Raw genomic sequence first — 27,822 nt, 5'->3', positions numbered from 1 at the left:
ATAGCTGAGACTTTATCACCCCAACGGTGTGTTTATATTAAATTGTAGACCGGACGCCGGTAATTCATTCTGAATCGTAGGCTACTCTGATCGTTCTGTGATTTCGTCTGAATCTGACATAAAAAAAGAAGTCCTTAAAGACCCACGTTGTCATCCTTGATACGACTTGAATCAAACTCTTAAATATGCTGTTTGTCAGCTTAAAAGGATATATGTTATCTGTAGCATGACTGAAACGGCATGATAACTACAACGTCGAATATACAAACGCAACGAGATCAGTGTCTAGAAAACACAAATTTGTCAAAAAGGGGGAAGAGGGGGGAACTAAAAGCACCATATGTACACTTAAGAACGTGACATTGAACATAGTGGTCCAAAGCCGGACCAACCTGTATAACCCAACTTCATTTCTTGCAAATTTGAAAATATGTCTTGTAGACTTAAATGTGTCAGAATGCATCTAATCAATTCTTGGGAGACCCGTCTTAGGCGCTCAATGGGAGGTTCGCCTCTAGAGCGTTTACGAAAAGCTATCGTATTTGGAATCTCAATCCCGACCGAGGAATATCGACATTAGCATAAGGAGATCTTTGGGTTTCTTGATGAAAAACCACCTCAGACAGATGTACAAAATGAAGCTGGATTTAATGAAAGATTCCTGAAGTTCTTTGATGTGTCAAAGATCTCCAAATATGAGGGTAATCCATGATGTTGGGATTTTTGAGACTGCAGTTAAACACTTGTGAAGATTGGACCGATGTTATCAGTGTCCCAGTGTATTAAACCTTTTTACAACAGGCTCTGGTAGTAAAGATGAGCGAGAAAAAAAAACTCAACAAATTCTTCTACAATTCTTCTTTTATTAAATCACCATTCACTAATGTCAGTGCCTTTTTAACCAAGGCTAAAAATTCTTCAACATCCACCTCTGTATCAGCTTGAGAATAGCTCCCCGGGTTACTCAATGATACTTTATCTTCATGTTCATTATGCCATTCTAAATATGGTCCCCTGGCTGAATAGATAGCTGCCTGTTTTTTATGATCCACCTCAGCTTTATAAGGGACAAGTTGTATTGTTACTGATCCAGGAGGGAGATAAATAGCATTCATCAACCCAGCACCATTCATACCTATTAATACTGAATATTGTTGGACAATATTAACCTGAAATAAGACAGAATGATACAATTGTACTAATGCTCCATAAAAATCACGAAAGCCGACTGGCAATTGACTTTCAAGCTAACGATATATTTACGTTTTGAAAGCTGTCCCAAACTCAGGCCAGAAGCCAGACTTGATTGTTCGGAGAGGAAAGTAATAATAAAGGGCCATTGGTGTATGGTGTTTAGTTGCAGTAATGGAATTGGGGCAGAAGGTTTTTTTTTCGTGAGGGCATTGTAAGATGTCAGAGGAGTTGGATACTAGTATCCTGATTATATATTTACCTGTTCTTGAAATGTCAAACCACTAAATTCTACCAACTCAGCATCCACAAACTCTCTGACTTTTTCTATCAATAATTCTTCATTCAATATTCTTCTTCTATTGGATCTGAAAAGTTAAAAATTGAGCAATTTTGACGAAGAACAAATTAATATAGTTTGTTTTTACTCCTTATGTTGTATATCGAACTGATGTCTGCTCTAATGTTCATCTTTCTGGTTTTATTCCCCTTCGTCTTTAGATTTTTAAACTGGGTTTGACTTGATGATGGTAAAGATTGCAAAAATCTATTTGACCACATCATCAAATCAAGAAATGTCTGACCTTTTAATAAGTCCAACTCTCTGATCGCTCAGTCTTTCATGTGTGACATTTAATTTATTTTTAACGAACTGAACAAATGATTTTAAAAAACTGGAATTAGTGTGATCCGCTTTTGGTAACTGAAATAAAAAAAAAAGAGAAATGAGGAAAATTGGATCAGAATGGCACCCGGTATTCCTCGTCTGTTTTGTAACGTATATAACGAATTTTCTTCATAAGCTTTTTCATGATTTGGAATTGCCGTATGAGAATTGTCTTGTTTTGTCCTTAATGGTTTCGTTCATATTAGTTCTATCGCTGATGTGCGATTTGAGCCTAGACTAATTTAAAACGTGCTAAAATGTAAAATTAATTACCCCAAAATGTGCTGCTTTTACACATATATTTTTATTAGAATTGACTAGATCTCCATTTACTGGAATATAACTCAAATCTTCATATCTAAATACCTATGAAAAATAATGAAAATTACATTGTAGCGATTTAAAATTATGTAACAGCATAAGTTGAAGAAGAACACTGGACAATATATTCCGCTTTCGTGTCAATTTCAGAAACACGAAAGATTAAAACCTGTCAAAATTTGTGTTGCATGCAGATGATCAATATAAGTGCATTTTTGTTGTCACATTATCTTTATTTTTACTTTTTGACTGCAAAAGTGGCTATTGGCAACTACAAATTTGTCAATAATCAAGATGTAAGATATTCAATGAAATGTAAACAACGTTAGATGTGACACCATTTAAAATATTACAGAAACTGATAAAATTACTTACTGATATGACATGATTCCAATACTTTGTTTCATCATCAAAAGCTGGGGTCAACCAATCAACTACCTGGAAGTAAAAACATGAGTATTATACACATACTAGGTCTGTTAATAAAACCTCACTGGGTTACAAGCAAACGGATGATTTTACATCTCCCTCTCCTGTCCATCTATAAAAACACTGATAAATCCCTTTATTTTGCATGGGCCAGAACAAGATCAATCAAACCACATTGGCATGATCCGTTTAACATTCAAATTTCAACATTCCGACTGAGCTTGGGTAGATGAAACCGGTAACTTTATTTGTGCTCAATCAACTTTGCAAGCGAATATAGAAACTAAAATATAATTTATTCTGGGCTATTCTGAACGAAACTTTGGCTCACCTGTAAACGGCTGGTCTCAACTCCAGGAAATAACGCTGTATTTTTATTGTTTCTTTTGTGAAAATATAAATAATTGTACAAAGGCATGAGAATATCGAAATGTAGATGATGGTAATTACTGCCGCCTCGAAAATAATAAAAAGGAAAGAAAAATCCAGAATCTAGTATCTCATCACACTGACTGGAAGTATTTTCAGATTTAGTTAAAGACCACATTTCTTTATTCAAAAAACACTCATTATCCACTTTAAACTGAAAGTTTGATTTGTCGTTTTTATAATAAATCTTTTGATCTTTGGCACTTAAAATCACGTTTGTTATCCGACAGAACATTCCTGGATAATGTCCCCTAGTAGCTGATATGTCTGATTCCAACCATTTCTTCTCAGATAATGTCATGTGGCATAATCCCAAAATGATGATGATAGATATGCAAACATCATGGTACACCAATGACGTCACATCCTTAAATCTAACCATTTTCGACTGAAATAGAAAACAATGACAGACATAAGATATGACCAAGGATCGATAGCCATGATTTTTAAAGAACTATACTACAACAGAATCCTTGCATAATCCAATAAATCCACAAAACTAAGTAATAATTCATTAAACAAAGTATTTAGAAGCGTGTTTCAATAATTATTTAGTTGAATGGACTTATATAGGGATTCTATTTTTGAGTCACGCCACCTCGTAAGTCCAACTGATGAATATATACTTGTTTGACCAAGTTTGAAACTCTATATTTTATGTCCATTGTAATAGGTAGTATTCCTTTAATGAAAATCTCGTACCTGTTGTTAAAAATAGCTAAAATACACTGGTTCTATCTTCAAATAACAAAATTGCTTTTATACTATCAGCGCATTGTGTATAGTGAGTACACAGGGCAGACTTTCTCTTGCTTAATAAATGTGTGTTATAAATTACATAGAGCATTAAGACTTGAATAACTATCAATGTTGATTCATAATACGGATGAATAAAACTTATTTCTATAGTCAAGTTTACTTTTTCATTACTATGACTACCGTTATTTAGTATCTGAACCACGTCACATAATACTATATTTTCTTCAGTATATTGATGAGTGTTAAAGGGAACAACTCATTTCGCTTTCCCTAGCATCCGAGACACGTCAAAATAGTCAAAATTTAAAATCTAAAACCGGAAGAAGATAGGTTTGGGAGTGACCAAATTCTGAGCTATTGAGGTAAAAATGGATGATTTTGCAATCCACCGGAATCAGTTCTATCAATCAACACTATTTACGTCAAAATCAGAAAGTTTCGGATTATTGAGAGGCAGGGCATATATAAAGCATCCTTGATCTCGTGTAACAAAAAAAAAATATTATAATTATTTACTTAGAACAGTTAAATAAATACAATGTACTATCATAATAGTTTTTTTTTTTTCAAATTAAAACTTCAGCAAACATTAGATAACGATATCTTTTAACACGCGTTTCTATTGAAATCTTTCGATTGAAATTGAAATGTACAAACCAAATAACTTTAATTGTTTGCGTTCAGGGACACTCCAATTGAATCACATGAATTTACACGTACTCGTAGTTATCCGTATAATATTTTCAACGCTATTAAGCACAATTCTACTGTACTTAATTAGACAAATTTTGTCAGATCAAGAATGACAAGTGCAAAAAACCGGAAATAAAATTGCATTTTAATCCGATTGTTTGGAATTAATTTTTTTTTATTTGAAAATTTAGACTTGTACGTCTTACGTTGTTCTCCAAAGAAAATGTCAAGTTGTTTTACTCTTTAAGAATACGGGAAATTTGAACTTTCAAGAAGCTCCTTATTGAGAGGGACGCTTAGATTGATGGCATTAATGTTTACACAAATTCCATCCTGAAAGTCAGATTCAGGGCAAAAGCTCCTCCACGCCCTCATCTTTCTGCTATAATATGTTTAATAATTTATCTCAAAACGTAAAAAGTTGAAATATATTTATATATTATAATGAAATTCGTTAGGCTACTGTTGACTCTAATACAAGGGCCATAGTTTCTCCTATACTTGATTAGTCCAATGTTTAGACTCTACTCGACATTTAACTTGATATGTTTGAAATGATTCAAGTGTTTTGCTTTCACATCTGAATTAAATATTATAAAAAGATTTCAAGAAGATAGCTAGGACTAATCCAAATAAAGATTTGTGTTACAATGTAAACGAGATAGATCTAATAGTTCTATCATGCAGTCTAGAGTCATATCAGGTGTTCCAGAGTACGTAGTTAGAAATATAACAAGTTTTTACTTGATCCGTTTTATGAGCAGATGCAGGTTGGCTGACACGTGTACGCAATATTTAGTACAGTGGCCTGACATGATTCAATAAATTCAATGCACTGGAAACTAGAAAAAACAGACAGACCTTACAAATATCTTCTTACAAGATCCATTTTGATGTATGATAATCAAATTATTACAGTTACAGAGGGTCACAAAACAAAACTCTCTCAATATGAATCACTTTCAGGCCATTGGCGTTTCTAGGTGAGATGAGGAGGCGAGCACGGGCCACGCAATTTTCCAGGGGAGCCAAAAACCATTCTTTCACTATGTAAATTGTTAAAAAATGTGAAAGAGCACACCCCGAGAAACGCCACTGTTTTAGGCATATCCATAATTTTGGAAATTTAATAATTTCATTAACACCAAAAATTATGGTTGAACATTATACTTTTCAAAAGTGAGCACCTGACTAAATTATAATGGAAACTATGTATGTAAATAAACATGTGATATCATTTTCCTATTCGACCTGTATATCCTCGCTGACAGGGGTGTCGATAGATATCAGGCGTTTCCAGGTGTTCATCAGGGGACAGCCATTGTGACCACAAAAACTGCTAGTATGCCAAAAATAACTACTCTGCTAACTAAAAGTAAACGATAATGCTGAAAAGTAAAAGACTAACTTTGGAAGCACATACAACTTATCAACAGATAATATTAACACTTGAAACTTACTTGTTACTTCCCTATCCACCAACCTTAAATATTATATTACTCGCTTTTTATATTATACTTCTATATTTCATACAATCACGCTAGGTTAGTCCGTATAAAACATTATACAAAGGTAATATTTTATTTATAAAAGTTAATAAACATGTTTTACAGCTGGTTCACAGATGTCCGGGACAACATTTTCTTGGTAAACCAGTATAAGTATAGCATATTAGATTGAATATATAGTCCACTATACCGAGTATTTGAATATCAAGGAGTGGTGTGTTCGGTAACCTGTTCTGTCGATCATGATTGCAGATGGTGTACAGAATGTCGCATAATTATTTCAGGTATCTTAGTCATATAGAGTTACTCCCCTTGATCTATATAATAAAACCGACATAAGAGCATCTTCAAAAACTAGAGTTTGAATTTGTGAAGATAAAATGAGGTTTTCTGGCAAAGATTTGACTAGTTACTGTAGAAGGTGATGCTTGCTTGACAGAGTAGTCTCTATGTTCTATCTTTTGCCACTCTGATTGATTTTGGACTAGGATGGGCCGATATCTATTTGAGACAATAAGGACTGGTACTGATACTGATATTTCACTCTCATACATTTTAACAGTTATACCCATTACCCCCAATGGTCCGGATGTTTCAAACACCAAGCTCCAAGAACAGTGACTGATTGAACCACGGGCCCTTACCTCTAAGCCCCCATCCCCCTCTCCCCCCACCTCTCCTCCCCCGAAAAATATATCAAAGTATACAATTATAATAAAATTAAGCAAACAGCGATATTTTGAATGAGTACAATGGCATAAACTATGGACTGAAGTTTTTCAAACCTTCCATTTACAGGCTTACAAAGGTGTCTGTATACAGGAGAGCATAATTATGTTAAAAACAATTCAAGGGAGAGGGTTCCGAATCCGCTTAAACCCATGGGTCCCCACTCATCTAGTTCAGTCATTGTCATTTAGAACCTTTCTAACATTGGAATACAAGTAATAAATTGTCATAAAATATATTTAATTCTCACCATATATGGTAGTATAGCTCAATATATCCTTAACTTTGTGTCGTGATATTGTTTATTGTTTAGAATACAGTAAACTGGTAGTAAAATCTGACGGAAGTCACACAGATCGTATTACTTGACCGGATACAAGGTTTTAAACATGGTTTCCTTCCATGCAGTTTAAAGATCCTGTACTAACAAATGTCGCATTTAAGTTCTCAGCGATAGATGTTAGTGAGTTTAAAGAGACATATTCGCTATTTTGGGGGGTTGATTTGAGTAAATAGTCTTCGGAAGTTATACTAGAAATGTACGAAAATCGCTTAATACAAACAAAAATATCTCGAACTAAGAGTCTTACTTCCTATTTCTATAATGTTTTTTTTTTTCTATAAGTGGCAGAGTCTCAAGAAAAGACGAGTCGTCTATTCTAACGCGGATAACTCTGGACACAGTTGAAGGCCCAAATTTCGACGGTGAGCTATGAACACTATTACTGATTAGCTTAGCTAAAAAACAATTCTGCTACTAAAGTACAATTGCACAAACGGATGGCGAACCTATTCCTTTAAGAGATGTTTTCACAAATTACAATGCAGTCTTCAAATATTGGAAAATAAGGCCCATTTTTTCACTTGCGACGACGACAAGACACGTTATATAAGCCGAGTCAGAATTCTCATGAATGAATGAGATCACTAAATAATATTACTAAATATCAAATATTTGTGGGTATTTGTGTGGGCAGCGAATTATTTATCAGTAACAATATATAAAAAATGAAGACAAAAAATTCACCCTCTATTCACCCTATATGTTACCCCCTCTCCACTATCACCCAAACTAATTTAGAGATTCAATTTTAAAATTTGTATACCAATTACTTACCTGTAAAGTCAGGTGAAAACCACACTTCCTCAGAATACAATATATAATACTCTAACAATTACCTTCCTCGCCTCGTATTCTATTGTGTTTAAAACCAAACACAATACAGACTAATCTAATTGTCACAGATAGACAAATACTAGGCAATTAGAACATAGGTAAAACTATACCTAAATATAGTATACTTTACACTGGGTTTTACTCTTTAACTATTTTATTATTTATTTGTATAAACTAGTCATTTTAACTCTTTAAATGGGTACCGCTGTTGATAACATTACGGGACCTGCTGTTCATATTACAGAAAATGAAATAATTGGACGATGTAAGCGGGTAGCGCCATGTAGTGTTCCACGAGGGGAACTTTCTCAGAACAGCTGCAATGCACACTTTTCTATATATCATATCCAACAGAGCCAGCTACATATGACATTCAGCTGTTCATGACATTAGTAAGCCATTACAGAGCCAGAGGTCCATGACCTTACAGATCCAGCAATTCAGAACCTTACTTATCCAGCAGTTCAGCACATTACAGAACTAGCTGTTCAGAACATTGCAGAGCCAACTTTTAATAATATTATATAGCCAGCTGTTGAGAACATTATAGAGCCAACATTTCAGAAATTACAGAACCAGCTGTTCAGAACATTGCAGAGCCAACTTTTAATAATATTATATAGCCAGCTGATCAGAACATTAAAAGAGCCAACATTTAAAAATATTACAGATCCGGCTGTTCAGAACATTATAGAGCCAACAGTTCAGAACATTATAGAGCCAATTTTACATAATATTACATAGCCAGCTGTTCATAATATTACAAAGCCAGCTGCTCATAAAATTGCATGGCCAGCTGTTTATAACATTGGATGGTCAGCTGTTTATAAAATTACATAGTCTGCTGCTCACAACATTACAAAGCCAGCTGCTCATAACATTGCATGGCCAGCTGTTTATAACATTTGATAGCCACCTGTTCATAACATTACAGCTGTTTATAATATTACAATGCTTGCAATTCATAACATTACAGGGTAGCTTTTCATTTACAAAGACAGCTAGCATTACAGAGCCCTCTATACATAACGTTACAGATCCTTCAACACACAACGTTACAGAGCCTTCTATACATAACCCTATAGAGCCTTCTATACATAACGTTACAAAGCCTTCTATACATAACGTTACAAAGCCTTCTATACGTTACAAAGCCTTCTATACATAACGTTACAAAGCTTTCTATACATAACGTTACAGAACAGGTTGTTTGCTGTTTAAAACATTGCACCAAGCTATCGAATGACGAGAGGAATCGAAGAGTGTCAATGGATGAAAATAAACTAGGATGTAAATGCTTAATACCTTGTCACTTTTGAACTTTTAACGAAATGATAATTTATCAAGGGCCAAATAGGAGTTTTTACGACAGACTCGAGAATTGAAATCAACAACAGGCTTTATTTTAATGATCGAAATTGTTGGGTTAAAAAGTTTAAATTTCACTCGATACTGCAGTTGATTTAAGATGTTAATCCGAGGCGTGGAATTCGAGAGTTAAAACATTTATGTCAATAAAACCACGAGACTGAGGAGATTTAAAATTATTTCTGTGTCAAGTTTCATCATCGGTGCATTACAGACAGTCCTTACATCTACACTTTGTTAAATGTGTTGTATTCGAAAAGATGGTTCAAATTCTCAAGATACAGGTCCTGCATTTCATACATTTTGAAAGAGTAGAATATTCTTTCTAATTTTAGTGAAATGCAATAAATAAGACCTTCTTCCTCTATCAAGTTATCAGCTTGACCTCCTTATTTTCCTTTTTGCCGTTTATGTTTTTTGCAACCATGTCCCCGAAAACCCCCGAAAATGGCGGTTCTGTACCTTGAATACAACGATAAAAATAGAACACAAACACAATCAATAAGTCCGTAGTGTGAATTTGTTAAAGATCATGTGGCATCAGACAACAAAGCTAAAAAAGTTCCTATGGAGAGACAAAAACTAGTTTTGTAGGCATTTTCACAGAGGCTAGATAATACGTGGAAACCACTTAGTGAGATCTAATAATGGGTCAAATTTGAAAGACATTGCAGAAATTTCCCGGTTAAATACTTTTCGCAAAGTCCAATACTAATGTATACTGATGAAGCGTAGGGCGTAGCCTAAATGAAATAAAATGATATGAAATGGAGTTTTACGTCCTACTACTCTGCAGACTTGACGCTTCTTTATTACGTCATCTGACCTGTATCGATGAGACCGGGTTGGAACATGCGAAATGATTGATGGCAGAGATCGAGCGTCTTACCCAACGCGGGTCCGAAACATAAAGCGTAAAATTTCAGTTTGATGAAGAATATTCCGCTAGTTTTTGACCTTGAGAAGTTCTTTCAAAGCCCTGTGACACTAATTATTATGCAATTTATGTTGATATTTATTATAATGATATAATGATGATAATTTGGGGCACCTAATATCTCTCTGACCTTCAAATGACCTTTGAGCCGTGTTTTGAATTTAAAGTTTAGTTTGGGATTTAACGAATCACTGTGATGACGAGGTCGTAACACGTCAAAATGGAGATAAAACTTATTCAGGTAAGATGTTAAGGTAATATAATTTTAAGGAGAAGGAAATGACAAAGATGCTAGGCCTGAGATCATAGATGGGTTCCCTTATTTTCATATATGATGACCGATCAAAAAAGGTCATAAAGTCTTTTATTGTTTGTCCAAAGTTTGCTTAATTTGACACTAAAAAACCCATCTTTAAAACATTCAGAATGGAACTAGGCGACACGTTTCTGGTTTTAAATCCAATGAAATAAGTGATCAGAAGGTTATTTTGGCATGGAAATGGTCTTATTTCAACACTACAGACCAGCTTGTAGAGTAAATTCAAACAAATGTTGTTTCGGAATTCTTTTCCATTATTTTTTCATATAAGTATGAATAATGCCTAAGGCAGCACTGTATTATTTTCTAGGTTCCTAGTCTACATTTCATATTGATTATTCTGTTTTTCGTATTTACTATTCATCAGTCAGGTAAGCATACAGTTAACTACATCAATAATAGAACTAGATTTATTTCCAACGTGCAAATTCAGTACTGAATTAATATCGACAAAAAAAAATCAAAGACCAAAATCGTGAGAAATACATGCTTTTGTGCTTTTGGCAAAACTGTGTAGATCACAATAGATATAAGTCATAACAGCATCCTCGAAATGGGAAGGGGCAAATGTCTCAGATTGCCCGAATTTCTAACCTTGTTATGAGATTTTTGCCCGAAAAACTTGCTTTCGGGGCAGCGAGGAGAGGAGGCGACTGACCCCTATGCTTCCCTTTGGCTTCGCAACTGTTTGGGCGAACTTGCAAAGGGGCAAATTAGGAAGGGGCCAATTGGAAACGGGTGAAATAGAAAGGGGCGATGTTGGAAGACACCAGACTCATCTAGAGGCGTTATTTAATGACAGAAACTAATTTGTTTGCAATAATTCTTCACTTTTAACTAATTTCAAAATCATGAACTTACTAATTAATATATTGACATGAAAAATAAAACATGGCGGTTCACAAAATGTCCATTTTTGATTCTGTCTACAGAAGGTATATGTAATCCCAGTGCAAGATCCTGCAGTAGTTGTATTAATGAAATAGATGATGGCGAAGATTGTGGGTGGTGTGCAGATCAGGTAAATCATGTAATCTGAAATCTTACACTGTTGTCCCCATGCTCCCTTGCTCCCTTGCTACCTTGCTCCCCTTACCATTGTCTGAAGCTGATTCACTGATCTTGATCCAAATTTCTGTCTCACCAAATCGTTTCCTGTAGTTTTTCACCTAATCATGATCCAAATTGTTCGCAATGTTTTACCCAATCGTAACCCCAAATCTTCTGTAGTTGTTTCAACATATCTTGACCCAATTTGTAGTTGTTTCCCCAAATAATTTGCAGTTCTATATTAAATAGCACCAGCGGTTGTACGTCTTTAAAGAGTCAATTTAAAAATGGTGTTTTTCATACAGAATTTTGTAGGTCCAAGATGTGCGAGGTTGGCGTATCTCGACGAAAACAGATGTTATAACCAAGAGAAGATGGATATGGATTATAGATTATTACGGGTAAGTAAAAAGACCTCGGGCAGCAAATGGGTATCCAGAGCATTGTGATGTGCTGTTTTGGGAATATTATTGAGTCGAACATATCGGTCATTAGTTTGCAACGCAATTCTCATGCAACTGAGTTGTGAGTTGCGTTTGGAACTTATGACTACTATCATTATTTGCAACTGGTAATCGCTATAGTATAAGGACACCTTTAAATATTACAACTTGACTTTAAATTTGCAGAATGAGCCTTTGTCTACTATGCATTCAAAACGAATCGCACCTCAACAAATTTCGCTGAATATCAAGAAGGCGTCAGGAAAAGGTAAACTGATATTCTTTATTTTCTTGCCAAGTTGAGTTTTGCTTCCAGATCAAAAACAGAGTAAGTTGCTTTTGGAAGCTCACTTTGCACGTTTCATGCAGTATGGACGTGAACATAACACTTGCCCTCAGTCAAAGCAATCCAGATATAGTTTTTTTTATATCCAATGGAATAAGTGATCAAGAAAGTGATATTGGCATGAAAATGGTCTTATTTCACCAATAACCAAGCTTGTGGAGTAGATTAAAAGCAATATCCAAACTCTACATATATTCTGTACAATATCTATGAAGGCTTTCAATTAAGGGGACAGTTCAGCTGTTTATTTTTGACCAATCAAAGTTAAGTCTCAGAAAGGGGTATTGTTTAGCTAGGTCCATCAGTTCACAGCTCACCGTCGAAATTCAAGCCTTCAAAACCAAGTGTGACCAGAATTACCCGCGTTTGAATGTTGAACACACGATTCGTCTTTCTGAGACACTGCCATATGTAGAAAAACGGGAAAAGAAATACCTAGTATGAGATATTTTTGCGATTTTCGTAGATTTCTAGTAGAACTTCCGAAAACTATTAACATATATTCAATATTATATGTTTGTATTTCAGAGACTGAAGTCCAGTTTGAAGCCACAGCAGCTAAGGTACGTTAGAAATATATTTCAAAATGTACTTCAATAAATATTTTATAATTCAAAACAAGATATAGATTGCACTATGAATCAGATATAAGCTAACCAGTGCACCTTCGGGAATTTACACACTTCTGTAATAATTCCATTTTCACGACAATTGATTAAGAAATGCGTTTTAGATTTGTTAAGATTTATAGATGAGAAAAGTCACCAGAGACAATGGTTAACGGCACAGGTTACATCTATCAAGAGCCCAATTGGAAAAAGTCAATTTAACATTTAAAAAAATAGAAACACTTAGTTTATTCCTCATCATTATTACAGAGATGGTTAGCTACTAAAATTTCCTTTCCCAGACGAAAATACAGCATAACAATGACTTCAACTTGTAGGTAGGTCAGAAATTTCATGCGGTTCCACATTTTGTTTTTGTACCATTATAGTCGCCCTTCTGTTCTAAGATGAAATTGTCAACTTATTACATCAGATGGTGTCATATTTGTTTCTGTTCTGGAGTAGAAAATAATGAATCCCTCTGTTTTAAGATTGTTGCAATGTGATTTCCATGTATAAAGGCATTATATCAGACGTTAGACTGCAGGTTGTTTCATTCTCAACGCAGGTGTCCCTTATGGTCATTTTGTATGTTTTCAGATTTCGTTGGAGAGACAGTGGACGAGGGAGATGTTCTAGGACCAGACGAGGACAAACTGTAAGTTTGACTTATAAACTGAACTGTAGTTAGTCCATTGACACCAAACGATGTGGTATATTGTATATACGTAGTCTCATGAAGAAGTAAACTGATTGTGTATCCTTTTAATTTATAATTTCAGTTGACATTTACGCTGAAGATACGAGTGTTAGATTGTAATGATGGGAATGGAAGGTAAATACCAGTCAAGAAAATAAATTATATTCATTGTATGAAGGTATAAGTTGGAAAGCTTTTCTCGCAAAAATGAACTTTGGGATGAAATATTGATACAATAACTTTGGCTCATCAAGAAAGACTGTAAATAAGCCTTTCGACATATCCACATTTTATATTAATACCACACCTACTGGAAAACACCGTCAAAAGAATGGACAAGTTGATATATTTGTTTGTCCCTTGATTTTCGTTTGAGCTACGTACCGACTTAGTTATTATTAATAATGCTAATGATATATTTGTTTGTATTTTCGTTTGAGCTACGTACCGGCTTGGTTAATAATGCTAAACATGTTTCAGAATAACAGTATCAATACCAGGATATACCCAAGATAAACTCAACATCGAAATTCGCTCATCATGTCCTTGTAGCTGTGAACAAAATAAGGTAACGAGTCACTTTTTTAGTTGCATTTCCGGTTTGAGTGGTTCGGTTGAGTCGTTGGGATTTAAAACCCACCTTATATGTGGAATACCCTCCTCAATGTGGAATATCATCCGTCTAATTAAAATTTGACCCACTTTCCGTTCTTTCCGTAATAAAAACGGAACGAAAGATTGGTCTAATTTTAATCACTGTGATGGTGATTGAAAGTTTCTTTTCTTGATTATGACATTGACAACTCAGAGGCTCCACATGTCTATGATAGCACTTCCATGATGCTGTCCACGATGCTTGTTTAACGATGTATCTGTGACTATTTGTAGGAAAGGAATAGTGCAGTGTGTCGTGGAAATGGCCATTTATCTTGTGGAACATGTGAGTGTTCTGATGGATATTTCGGTCAGCAATGTGAATGTATGGGGTATGAAAGAGATACGTGCAGAGCAAGGTTTGTATACTTTAATTACCTGACAGATATAAGTACAGGCATCTGAAACAAATGGTTCAACCTGAATGTTCTGCTGATTCTCTGTAGATTCTGCTTAACGGAAAGTGCCGGAATGGACCGGAGAGCGTCAACCATTTTTCGGCACATAACATTATTGAGTCATAATTAATATCTTATGACATTTCACTATCGAGTGTCCTGGCGAGTATTCTACGCTCTGAGGGTTATTTACAGTGAGTTTATTTCAGTGAGGATAACTCTTGAATAGATTAAATTTCTAGGACGCTTCCTGTTAATTAGGTTTCAATCCAGCACCTCATATAAGAAATTGCACGTATATTTCAGACCAGATAGTACTGTATGTAGCGGTAGAGGGAATTGTGTTTGTGGTATGTGTGAATGCCAGGCAGTAAGTAAACTTTTCTCAAAACATATCTTAAGAGTTTCCAATCACTCCCCTAACCCAAGTATCGTTTTCTAGACTTTGATGCTTTTTTGGACAGATCTCGATAGTACGATTGTCATAGAAAAATGGTGTGATGTGTCTGTCAGTAGATTTAGGATATGCTAGTTTCATATTTCGCAGCCCTCCCCACCCCCTCCCCTGGAATGAAACGAAATGTGTTTTGCCATGCAGGGTTTTGAAGGCCAACACTGTGAATGTAATAATGAAAACTGTAATTGGTTTAATAATTCGATATGTGGTGGAAGTGACCATGGAATTTGTAACTGTGGAGAATGCACGTGTAAACCAGAATATACTGGTACAGCCTGTGAACTTCCAATGTCAACAGATGGTTGTATTGCTCCAAATGGGGTAAGAATCACTAGAAGTCACATATCTCTTTTTAGATCAAGTTATATTGATTCGTTTAGTATTCGTTTGCACGTACTTTGACCTATATATCCCTTATAATATTGCTTATACTAGTTACAATTTTATGACTTATTTCAAAGGCTTGGTTGTTAAGAGAATGACCTGAAGAACAATCTGTAGCCTAATCAACGAATCGTGATCTATACATTTTCAATTACCAGATAATATGTAACGGTCATGGAAATTGTATTGGTAACACATGTCAATGTAGAGGAACGTATCGTGGTAGAACTTGTGATCAGTGTCCCGTAAGTAGTTTTCATACATTATACAGTCCAAAGTACTAGAACAGATAAATGGCTGTCTTTTTGACAAAGATTGACCCGGAAAAATAGTGGAGATTTTCTGTAATACTTTGTAGTGAGCCTAAATGAAAATAACAACCGTGTATTATTTGGTACGCTGCTATTATCTTCTCAATTGTAATGCTGTGAAGATGCTTTTGTTAAAATGCAATTGAATTTTACATATACCTTGATGGGATGGATGGATGTTATGGAAGCCCCAAATGAGCAAGCGTGTATCTACCATCAGACCAACTACAGGAGGGCAATACAACAAATCAGTAATCATCCAAGTATGAAATTGAAATTATTTTCAGACATGTATTGGACAATGCAGTATATTATGGCCCTGTATACAGTGTACAATATTTCAAACAGGGGAGCTAACCCGAGAAGATTGTTATTATCAATGTAGACAGTATGGTATCATGCCAGTTGATTCACTTGAACGTAGAGGTATGGTTCTTGTTTTAACGTTTATTTCAAGATTGTCTGAATTACACTAATAATGCGTGTCCCAAAGCAATTGTTTTTTTAACGATCACATTTTACTGGGCAACGTGGTGAGCCAGTGCACGGTAACTTGGTCTCGGGAAATTTAATACAGTAATACGGGCACAAGGTATTGAAACCCTAAACGATAATCACTCTCATAGCAATTCGTTTATTGTTTCCACTGTATTCTAACAGGTTTTCTACCATAGTCTCCTCCTTATGATGTTATTTCTAACTAGTCAAAGCGTGTAATGGGGACCCGTTAACTATGAAATATTGTTGGATAGCGAAACCCAAAGATACTGTCATATTGCTGTACAATGTAAAGGAAAAATTATCAGCAAAAAGAGATTGAAATGTAAGAACATTGAAGACCGACAAAAATTTCAATAGCAAGATCCATGTTGTATGGTCACGCTTCTGATTTAAATCCATCACTGGAAAAGCTGTACAAAGAATTTTTAAAACTACATTAATTTGAAGGCTATAAGTAGATTTTTTTATTTTAAGAATCGTCAAGATTGTGTATGTTTCGGGACGATGACAATTGTTCCGTTAGTTTTATGTACATGTTTGATGAAGATGGCGAGCTAGTGGTAGAAGCTTCAAGACAAAAAAGTATGCTATTCACTTTGTGTTATAGGTCTTCTTTTGAAGTGGCTCTACTGGAAGAGTAGGGGCCCATGGAATTCAGTGGATTAGGGCCCCTCCCTGAGATTTATTAACGTATGCTCTCCTGTATTTTGTTCTGGGGTGGGGGTACCCTTATGAGTAGGGGCCCGTGAGCTTGGTTCAACCAGTTTCAATGGTAGTTGAGCCACTGTTCTTGTGACAATTCTCGACAGTGTCCGTAAAGCTGTATCTACGCTGCCGAGCGCACGCTAAGCACAGTAGTCTGATAGTTCAAATAGTAAATAGCAGGAAGAAAATAGTTCTGTGAAGCTATTAATTTTTTCCGGAACTGTATAGATTTAACCACTATAAGACAAAACTGATAACCTTTTAGATGCATGGGACGAGCAAACGATTGCCGTTTTCACTAATGACTCACTTTATAATTAAATAGTTTTTCTATTTGTATTTCAGATTGTGCACGCCAATGAATTACCCGATGGTTAAACTAAATACTAGTTTTGAACTATATTTATATATCTGTTTTCTTACTATATCAATTTCATTATTTCATTTACTCGTGTCTTGTATTAAATCAAACCCACCTATTTCTGAGTTCTTATACATCGGCAGAGCCATATATATCAATGTATTTCACACTCTTGGTAAAAGATTAGTGAATGTATATAAGGTCAAACCCTTAATTTTTTCACGTTGGTGTTTTTTTTTTATTGTCTTAATAAGAGATGTGAGGGTGCTTGTTACCTTGACTTGTAATCTGATAATCATTATGTGAAATGGCATTTGGACTACTAGCCTTGTTCATTTTTCAAGAAAGAAAACATAGTAACAAAAGAGCGCTTGTTCAGGCTTCATCATATTGCCGCCATCTTGTCGTAGCCATCTTGAATGGTAATGTAAATAACTAAACATGGCGGGAGATGATATCTATATAAATTTAATGTCTCTATTATAAACTGTACAGATTATATTACAATATCTTTACATTATATACATTATTACACTATATTTAGATTCATATTTACTTCATTCACAGTGAATCGACAAAATATAAAAACTCCAGATCTCTCAGGTTTCAAGGGAGACAATTTCATCATTCTAAACAGCGCGCTTCTTTCATGTTTCATTTTAAAAAAAGATACTCATTAAAGCTATTATGAAATGTCAAAAGAGGAAGATGGAGACGGAAATATGTACCAGTAGCGACCTTAAAGCGCCGTGAATCAACTTGGTGACTATCTTGAAATTTTATACAGGATTACTCACGAATTATTTTCAGAATATCACACGAGCTTTAAAGATATTGGCAAATGATCCATACATACGGCATAAACACTAATTCTAACGCAGCTTTGGTTATTCAAATTTTGGTCCCACAAATTTAAACTTTGTAACCCAAGTTAATACTTTAGCATTCTTTATCCTCGACGTCTTTTCCCACATCTATCTCAGCATATTGTGAATCATCTTCTGCATTTATGTTCATATACACCTGCAACATTTAAAATACACATACGTACCTGACCTAGTTATCAGAATCAGATCAAATGAACTTAGCTGACCAGTGACAGAGCCAAAGGAGGGGCAGGGGGGGCGGCTCCCCCTCTGCCCCTCCTTTGACCCCTTCGCAGCCCGAGTGCATGTTTTTAGGGCAAAAATCTCATAACTAGGTAAGAAATTCGGGCAATCTCAGACGTATACCTGGCTCCACCACTGTAGTTGACATGTAAAAGACGTCACTCTAACAGAACTGTTCTAAGCCGGGTATAACACTCGACATTCCGACGTAAACAAAGAAAAACAAAGTAACGTAACGAAAGGGTTTTTAACAGTTATGACCCTATCAATGGTAGAATTGATTTATTTATAGTACCATGGATGTCTTATGAGCGGCCGCAAATGTCCATCTTATGCCTACCTGACTATCTTCTATTATTCTCTGTAATCGACCGTGAATTTCTGGAAATGTCGGTCTTCTTTCTGGTCTCTCATTCCAACATTGTAACATCATAGCGTATCTACAACGAAAACAACAGGAGATGCATATTCTATCAATCAGACGTGTATTATAAGATAATGACCTATTTACACATTTGAAACTTCTATACGACAACCAATGTCTAATCTGTACCTAACAGTAGTACATGGGTACAAGTTACTTTTACATGTAGAAATTATGGTATGGGACCGAAGAATACTAGAAAATAAGAACTTACAAAACTTGATCACATAAACTAGGTTTCTTTAATCTGTACCCATCTTTAAGAAAATTGAATAATTGTTGTGTATCTATACAGGCATATGGTGTTCCACCCAGTGTAAAAATTTCCCACAGTAATATACCAAAACTCCACCTGAAGGAACAAAACAGATAGTTTGTAACTCATTCAAACTCGAAAGACTTTGCAATTATCCAAAGCGAAACCTTAAAATTTCTCAGTTTCACCAGTGAAAACTGTTTATTATGGTTTCCAATGATCCTGTTGGAACCAGTATTCTTCTTATATATTTCAGATTCGGAAGATTATGGATATGCATTTCAAATATTCTATATTATTATTCAAACTAACTTCACAAACTTGTTCTATCACTAGAGGTTACGCCTACATGCCTGTGCTTTCGTAACATTGCTTAACCGTAATGTACAACCTAAAATTCCTACTGATTGTGATTGCTGTGACGGAATTAGCAAGCGATGATGAGAATGAGAACCCTTGAGGAACACCTGTGATCGTTCGTAATACGAGGATCTATATACCATAATAGGTTTTTTACTTGGAGGCAGGTATTTCCATTCAGATATCAATTACCTCAGATTCAAATTACGACATGTGACTATACATATAAGTAGTTATGTTACGAGGTCAAAATACTACTACTTACACGTCTGATTTCGTTGTATATGTATTATTAAACAATGATTCTACCGCCATCCATCTTACTGGTACCCTGGTCTGAAACAACAAGATCTTATCGTTATAATTAACCCATTTTGGTTGTATAGTTTTTAACAGTATACGAACCGATATAGTCTCAGGGAAGACTGAAACGTTTTTGAAAGAAACTTATCTTGTGCACCATACATACAACACATCGCATCTCACAGTTAGTCTCTTCTCGATAATTCTCAGCACTTTCCATAAAGCTGAATATATTTCAGAGAGCTAGCGGAACTTTCATTGTAGACCATTTTCCGAAACGTGTTTTCTGTTGGCTTAAAACGGACTTTAATAATAACACTTACCCTTGATGTTTTAACGTACGTTTCATCATTTTTAGACAAACCGAAATCTGAGATTTTGGCCACCAGATGATCAGCTAATAAAACATTCCGTGCTGCTACATCTCTATGTATGATCTGAAATAAAATGAATTGGGGTCTAACATTGTAATTTTCTACGCTTTTTTTCCTATTTTAGGGGCCTTGATGGCAAAAGGCACAGCATACAGTGAAAATTTATAAATTCATCAATTTGCCCCATCGTCTTACGTTTCCCACCGTTTGGTTTTCGAACGCGTACATCCTGCATTTTGCACCACACAATAGTTACTCGACTTTTCGGCCCAATCGATTCAACAATCGCTTTAGCCAGACAAACCTTTAGGACGCTGGTGTCTATGGAATGAAGGTTTACCTGTTTTTCAGCAAGATAAGTTAATCCATTCACAGTATCCAAAGCGAATTTTAAAAGCGTCGTCTGTCGTAATGTAGATGCCATGTTGGCGTAAGTATGGTGATCTTTGTTTTTTCTACTTCTTCTGAGGAATGTTCTTAAATCTCCGTAGCGTGCATACTCCATAGCAACATATAACACACCTGAAATCAAACATAAATATGAAAGATTTTCATGAAAAAATGCTTAACACAGTAATGTGGAAAATGCACGACAAAACTAAACAAACTCATTAAAGGCCTTATCTGACCATCCTCGGATAAAATATAACCAGTCTGTTTGTTAAGTTTCGAACTGGTTCCATGTTGACTTGCTTGAACATAAAGGTGCAGAAATAAATCGGTCTAGATGGATTAAGGTGGTTCCGAGGCGATTAAGTGCCGTGGGCTCGAGTCCTCCTGAAGGTAAGAACACATCCTGATGTCTGTGCCAGTGCTTCCGAGAATCCGACTGGTATCGGCTACCATCCCCTAATACCAAAAAAATAATACCTCTAATATGACAGGCACCAACCAAACACACAATATTAGGATGTTTCCCCACCTGTTTCCAAATGTTTAACTCATTCAAAAAATCATTTCTATCTTTCTCTGATACATTATCTGGAAAAACGAGAAAAAATTAAAGCCATACGGAATGGAAAACGAAGCATTGGCAAAACTTTATCGCTTTAACGTAACATACACAGAGATATGGGTAAAGGGTTTACTGTAGGGAGGCAATCGAGGGCACATCAGCAGGTCATTTACTTGCAATAAACACAATTAAAATGTTTCTTGGCCGGCATCCTGAACTTTTCAGTTGGCAGTGCTTACTACTTCCGAAATACAGAAAAGGTAATTCTCTTACTCGCGAATGGTATATACATGTACATGTTACTAACCTTTCAAGGTCTTTATTGCGACTGGCTCCTGTCGTCCCCTTTCCTTGATGAAGCCTTTTTTAACTTCACCAAAATGTCCGTTACCGAGTTGTTGATTGGTTATTACTAGGTTACTTCTGTCAATCTCCCACGGACTACCTTGAATATGCTCGTAGGTGTTCCTTACTCTTTCTGGGTCATCTTCGGCCTATAAGATATTGTTTTTATTTTTAATAAAGTGATTATCAAAGAAGTGCTTTGAAAAGTTGAAGGTTTAAAGGAATTTTCCTGTAATGAATCACTGCTTATAAGGCTGTAGTTGATTTTTAAACGTATGAGTTTGTATCTTGTCCGCAACCTTTCTGAAAAATTTTGTGCCAAAATCATATATCATTAAAGCCCCACTAACCACTTGCGTAACTATTTTCCAGTCGATTTTTTCCAGTACATTTTTAATTCGATTTGTTTATATAATTGGGAATATCTGAAAAGGTACTTACCCGGGAGGCTGAATGAAGTCTGCTTGGTTTGTTGCGTAGTTTCGGTCTGATAATAGTGAAGTAGAGAAATATAAGAGAGACGGTAACAATGATGATAACCATAGCTGATATTAATATTGGTAGAATGGACTGCAGAGATTTAAAACTCGCGTCTTCTTCTCTTGTCTGCATATCACCTGAAATGAAATACAACATGATCAATGATGATCTGTAAATCCAGTTCCAAAGAGCATAGGGCAGCCAGTGCAGCAATTGGTGTGTACCAGTACTTAATTGTACTGTTTTTACGTGAACCATGCATCCGCAACAGATCATCGCTGGATCGCAAGATACTGGCATTGATTATCATATTCATATTTCATTTCATTTGATCTCAAAATGGAACCATGTAACTTTTGGTAGTAGTATTAAAGTTAGTGTTTGTGGTGATCCATCTAGGACACTACATTTCATCCACTGTCAAGATACTTGCTTCAGAACATGGAAGCACATGATTGAAATACCTTGACACCTATTATGGTGTTCCAGAGCAATATCAACAGTCTGAAAATGATCCAATATGAATATGTAATTTTTAAAAAGATATAGGTATATGTGGTAATTGATCAATAAGGTGACTTACTATGGGAACAGGTTTTATCTTTCCAACCAGTATCGCAACCCTCTGGGCAGTTTCCGGTTATAGGATCACAGGGTGTTCCATTAGCACATCGTCCACATCGAAATTTACAATTCTGGCCATAGAAACCTTCTTGGCAACCTGTTAAAAGAAAGATTTATCTGTCAATAATATCAATGACTTGAATAGCAGCAATGTAGCTTCTTGCGAGCACATGGAAGTTAGTTGTGCGATCTCGGCTACTATGAGGGATTTTATATCGATATCTCGATGCGACTAGGGGTACCCGTCATACTTTACAGCTCGATTCCGATTTGCAGTGGTTGTCGGAAGATTTCACTTACTTGAACCTGAACTTTTGAAGTATTTGTCTTTGAAAGATTGAAGTAATCTCCAATAGCCCAACAGGTGAGTGGAGATTTCCACATAATTGTCCAGTGTCATCAAAGGTGGGGGACAGAGAAAAGAGGCTGGTCCGGCTTTGGACCCATTCATATCATAAATTAAATTTCGCAAGCTTCACTACTCCAGTAGCACGAAGTATGATCTAGTGAAACTTACCATCTTTACAATAGACGCCTGTCCATCCAGGATCACACCCGTCACATATACCATTCACGCTGTTACACGTTTTATTGTGTCGGCAGTGACCACATGTTATAGAACAGTTAATACCATACTGTCCAAAACCACAACCTAGAATGATGGCGGCAGAATTGAAATAACGGTGAATCAGATGTGTGACCTCTCTAAATTCCATAATCGAAGTTGCCGAAGAATGGCGCATTGGTTAACATCGTAACTTGGTCTCATACCAGAACATGATTTTAAAATATGTATTCATGATGATTTACAATACATATATATACATACATATACATACAAACTATTTGAACCTATGGTCTCATACCAGAAGACAACAGGGGTCACTAGCAGGCCCCGAATAATTATGTCCACTGACCTGATTGGCACTGGAACCCTCCCCATCCTCGAGCACATCCTTGGCTACAGACTCCAGTCACGTGATCACAGGTTCCTTTAAGACATCGTCCACAGGATCCAAAACAACCCCGTCCATATTTACCAGACTTACATCCTGAAACACAAAGAACAAATAAATATAGCCAATAAATGCGATGGACAATGGCTGTATTTCCTAGCGTACACAATACTACAGTTACAAACTTCCATGAAACAAGGAAAGTGCTTAATGATGTCAAGGTATCAAACGTACATGTAGTTCGTAATAGATGGGGCAGCTGCAGTCTCACGAGTACAAGAATGTGTCAGACGTAGAAGGTCGATATTACAAGATTATGAGATATTTGTCTTGTATCGACCATGCTAAATCAACTTACTTTGTTTACATTGTATCCCTGTCCAACCAGGCTCACAGCCTCGTACACAATGCCCTGTATCGTGGTTACAACTCGCATTACCAGAACAATGACCACATGTTAAAGTACAGTCAACTCCATAGGTCATCTGTGGACATCCTGTAAATATTTGTATTTTGTTGAAACGTTGGTACAATAAAACCTTAGAGTAGTATACCATAAAATTGTGTTGGGTTTTTTGTTTAAAAGTGCTGTGTTCTCTAAATCCAATCTTGGAGTAATGACTGACCGGTAGCATTACGATGTTCCCCCAGTCAGTCATTACTCCAACATCCAATCTAGGATGCTTATCGAAGATATACGTTTTCGTTACTTGAGATTCATTCAACTAACGACAAAGCATGTAGATTTCAGTTACTGAAACATTAAAAGTCGTTATGTTCACACACAATCGACAGAGGTCTGAATCTATATCCAAGTGTATCCAAAAGTGGGCTTTTGGGTACGTCTAGTGGTGCTGATCCCCTAAGAGAGAAATAAAACCACAAGTTTGGAAACAGATACATAGAAACATAAGGCTTCTTACTTTCTTTACAGAGTTTTCCTCTATAACCAGGTTCGCATCCTGCGCTACATTCTCCTGTCATACGATTACAGTGTGACTTGAGACGACATTTCCCGCAGTTATTTTTACATCCGCTACCAAAAGTATACGGTTCACACCCTGTAAATAACAAAGGAGAAATAAAATTCAAACCGATTGATTAACTATCAAATTTCATGTTTAATTCTTCAATCCTTATGACACGACACGCTTTTTAGATCGGAACACGCTCATCTGAACATAATCAAAGACCTGTGAAAGCATGCTTCTCTGTAAACGACTATACAATGCACGAAGTCAAACCCCATTAGTACACCTACTGGTGATCAAATAATAGAATAATAGTAGATTCATCCAATTTCTCATTGAACTACAATATATCTGTGTAAGTTCACCACCGAACATCACTACTAAGAGTTCCTCTTTACGTACCTTGGTCACATCTTTCACCATGCCAGCCAGGAACACAACCACCATCTGAAAGACACACACCAGTTACAGGATCACAGGGTAAGTCGTTGGCACAGGATCCACAGGATCGGACACAGTTGGCTCCATATCGGTATTTAGGACATTCTCCAATTAATATAACACAAACAATATAATAAAGGTTAAAAGTAGAAAGTTACCTACACTAGACATGCACTGTTGTCATTTTTGGTTTTGGTGAGAAGATGTGAACGAAATCACAACAATGAATAAGGGACAAAAATGGAAAATTCCTATTATTGCCCTAAGACTATATTAATGATGCTGAGTATCAAACATTTGTAACAAATTGTGATTTAAAGATGGGTTCCCTTATTTTTATTTATGAAAATGCTTATACTTATATGAATAGAAAGTAGAGGTGTTCTAATGACTTGGAAAAATACCAGTTTGTCTCACATGTAAATAATTAATTCATAATTAACTAAACTAGGAGTGAATTACCAGCAGAATTCCAATGAGTGACCGATCGAGAAAGGTCAAAAAGTATTTTTCGTTTATCCAGACTATAATTACATAATTGCAATTATGATTGGTTAAATTATATGCAATAAGAACATATTGATATGATCAAAAAAAAAATGATAATTCATTAGAAACACCAATAAATCAAATAGTTTGCTTAATTTGACACTAAAATAAGGAAACCAATCTTTAAATGGTATTCATATTTTCTCTATTCTAATAATCATCGTTCAGAATAATCTTTTCTCGTTCAGAATGTATACCCTGGTCACTTTCCTGTTACTCGTTGCGTTGACCAGATCGTCTTGCCGTTATGAGTACTGCCAAAAGCAAAATAAATCTTTATATGAGCCGTATGAGTCTGTTCTGGAGTAAACCATAGGATACTATCACTAAATTGTTATACTTACTGCGATCACATTGAACACCTGTCCATCCATTTTTACATCCACCTTCACAAACCCCATTATTTACATCACAGGTATGTAGACAGCCATCACTACATGGTAATGTACAGTGTGGTCCATAGAACCCTATTCCACATTTCTGACCTGAAAAAATCAAGAGCGAGTCTTACTTTTAGAGTTTAACATAGGCTACACAGAAAAAAATAGACTATCGTTTTGGAAATTTGGACATTGTTTAGTTTTGACCAGCCACTTACTAATGCTGCTGATGATGATGATTTTGATGCTGATGTTGAAGATTAAGATGACGTTGAAGTCTTAGATAACATTGAAGGTAAAAATGGCATTGAAGATAAAAAATCTTAATCTTAATAGATATTTATAAGATGTCTTTGTTAATATAATCTTGAGAATAAAAATGACGGTGTAGCTAAATATTGCAATATGAAAATAAGGAAGTCGTAGATCTACGACGTAGACAATTTGGTCTTTTTAGATGGATTTGATACTAAAAAAATAAAATGGTGGGAATGACCTGAAAATGGAGGTCAGAAAGACTACAAATAAGAAAACCCTTCTAGTATGGTTGCCGTATCATCTTGAAAGGCTCTCGAAAGTTCAACAAACTCATTATAAAATGTATAGATATCAAAGGGTTCTTTAAACTGTTTGTTTTTTCTATTGTAAATTTAATTGAGATCAATGCACTTATTGATTTCCTTTACATACATAATTACGTCATTCACTTTATGATCGGAATTAATTAAGATTTCTGATCGGAAGTTCAAAAAGCTAATGTTCTAGCAGTAAAGAAGTTTTGCAAGAACGTCGCCATTTGCCTACTCCTTCGGGTTCCCCTGTAATGTTTCAGACCTGTAATTAATTTCTAGTATTTGATATGTGTATCATCACGAATCATCCATTATGTTTTTCTCTATGATGAAGGTATACACAGTGGAAGAAAACCATTATGTATAAAAACTGTGTGAGATGAGGCACGTATTGTTGGGTTGATATATCACCATATTGTACATAACAAACCTTAACTCTATTTTTATATACACAAAGTTGAAAGGTTTACACTAAAATTAAATTGTTATAAATTGTACAAGACATTTTGTGGTAAAGACTGTTTAATATCATCAATAGCAGACTTTAATTAGCATTTCGCTATTGTAAGCATTTGGTATCCCTCTCATACTATTCTTAAAATACAGTTTAAAATACAATAACAATATTACTACTTTGATTTGCCAAAAGAATGTCGAGAAGACAACTCTGTCACAGAAAGGCAACGAGTGTTTCAGAAGGTGTTAATCAATGCAACCTACAACCTTATTCTGTAAACCATTACTTTCCGATTTTGGCAATTTTATGACATTTCAACAAGATGATAGACAACTTGTGAGTTATCAAAATGTAATGGACCGTATTTCTTAATTGCTTCTCTGAAACTTTATTAAAATATATTTCATACTACCATCCTTTATAGAAAAGACGAAAATATACACGTTAGAAAATAAGATTAGTGTTATGTAATTTAAGAAACAGAAATCCAATGTGAATGGAATAACAATGGAGATAACAGATGACCTCCACAGAAACAAATGTTTTATCAGTACAGTATTCGTGGGTGTGTGCTGAACTGTTATCTCTTTGATTTACGATCGCGAAATCTAACGCACGAGACAATTCATTCAGTTAACTGAACATGAATTTGCTTCTATAAAATTTAAATTCATGTTTTATAAAGGTGAAGGCCTATGTTTTCATGTTTTGTAGGTTTTCACTTGGATGCAGAACTATTTGACGATGTTTTGAGATACAAAAACGCAAAATGGCGGGCAGTGGCGGTTACAGAATGTCACACAAAGAAAGTGGTCTTTATC

At 35.5% G+C, this 27,822-nt stretch overlaps 4 protein-coding genes across 4 annotated transcripts; 2 read left to right on the top strand and 2 right to left on the bottom strand.

Moving 5' to 3' along the window:
- Positions 1-848: 848 nt before the first annotated feature.
- On the bottom strand, positions 849-3,419 carry LOTGIDRAFT_228161 (hypothetical protein; the record flags this gene model as incomplete). The annotated part of the gene is made up of 6 exons (XM_009045985.1): positions 849-1,169; positions 1,454-1,559; positions 1,776-1,894; positions 2,132-2,224; positions 2,555-2,617; positions 2,940-3,419. 6 exons carry the CDS (start codon positions 3,417-3,419, stop codon positions 849-851), a joined length of 1,182 nt encoding a protein of 393 aa, XP_009044233.1.
- A 4,889-nt stretch (positions 3,420-8,308) lies between these two features.
- Positions 8,309-9,071, top strand: LOTGIDRAFT_103148 (hypothetical protein; the record flags this gene model as incomplete). The annotated part of the gene is made up of 2 exons (XM_009045984.1): positions 8,309-8,389; positions 8,901-9,071. Coding segments are annotated over 2 exons (252 nt in total), but the record flags the coding sequence as incomplete, so codon positions are not given.
- A 1,319-nt stretch (positions 9,072-10,390) lies between these two features.
- On the top strand, positions 10,391-17,562 carry LOTGIDRAFT_228160 (hypothetical protein). The gene is made up of 17 exons (XM_009045983.1): positions 10,391-10,449; positions 10,838-10,898; positions 11,460-11,548; positions 11,893-11,978; positions 12,207-12,288; positions 12,895-12,929; positions 13,245-13,312; positions 13,575-13,632; positions 13,757-13,809; positions 14,155-14,242; positions 14,563-14,687; positions 15,033-15,096; positions 15,325-15,504; positions 15,726-15,812; positions 16,166-16,304; positions 16,854-16,961; positions 17,430-17,562. Exons 4-17 carry the CDS (start codon positions 11,952-11,954, stop codon positions 17,444-17,446), a joined length of 1,131 nt encoding a protein of 376 aa, XP_009044231.1. The 5' UTR covers positions 10,391-10,449; positions 10,838-10,898; positions 11,460-11,548; positions 11,893-11,951; the 3' UTR covers positions 17,447-17,562.
- Positions 17,563-17,892: 330 nt separating this feature from the next.
- LOTGIDRAFT_181461 (hypothetical protein) lies at positions 17,893-23,202 on the bottom strand. Its single transcript, XM_009045982.1, has 11 exons — positions 23,193-23,202; positions 22,635-22,772; positions 22,013-22,188; positions 21,534-21,720; positions 21,142-21,252; positions 20,612-20,793; positions 20,221-20,334; positions 19,860-19,930; positions 19,193-19,330; positions 18,895-18,994; positions 17,893-18,468 (listed from the first exon to the last, which is right to left on the bottom strand). The coding sequence occupies exons 3-11, from the start codon at positions 22,181-22,183 to the stop codon at positions 18,385-18,387; spliced, it is 1,158 nt and encodes a 385-aa protein (XP_009044230.1). The 5' UTR covers positions 22,184-22,188; positions 22,635-22,772; positions 23,193-23,202; the 3' UTR covers positions 17,893-18,384.
- Positions 23,203-27,822: the final 4,620 nt, after the last annotated feature.

The sequence above is a fragment of the Lottia gigantea genome (genome assembly GCF_000327385.1).
Source record: "Lottia gigantea unplaced genomic scaffold LOTGIsca_1, whole genome shotgun sequence".
Lineage (NCBI taxonomy): Eukaryota > Metazoa > Mollusca > Gastropoda > Lottiidae > Lottia > Lottia gigantea.
Note: the sequence above shows the minus strand (reverse complement) of the source record. Positions and strands in the feature narration are given on the sequence as shown.

Coding starts and splice junctions, on each gene's coding strand:
- LOTGIDRAFT_228160 (XM_009045983.1), top strand. CDS start 11,952: ATGGATATGGATTATAGATTATTACGG. Junction 13,633..13,756: donor GGACCAGACGAGGACAAACT/GTAAGTTTGACT, acceptor TTATAATTTCAG/TTGACATTTACGCTGAAGAT. Junction 16,305..16,853: donor TGATTCACTTGAACGTAGAG/GTATGGTTCTTG, acceptor TTTTATTTTAAG/AATCGTCAAGATTGTGTATG.
- LOTGIDRAFT_181461 (XM_009045982.1), bottom strand. CDS start 22,183: ATGCAGACAAGAGAAGAAGACGCGAGTTTTAAATCTCTGCAGTCCATT. Junction 20,335..20,611: donor CTTATCTTGCTGAAAAACAG/GTAAACCTTCAT, acceptor ATTTTATTTCAG/ATCATACATAGAGATGTAGC. Junction 18,469..18,894: donor GAATAATAGAAGATAGTCAG/GTAGGCATAAGA, acceptor TAAATGTTGCAG/GTGTATATGAACATAAATGC.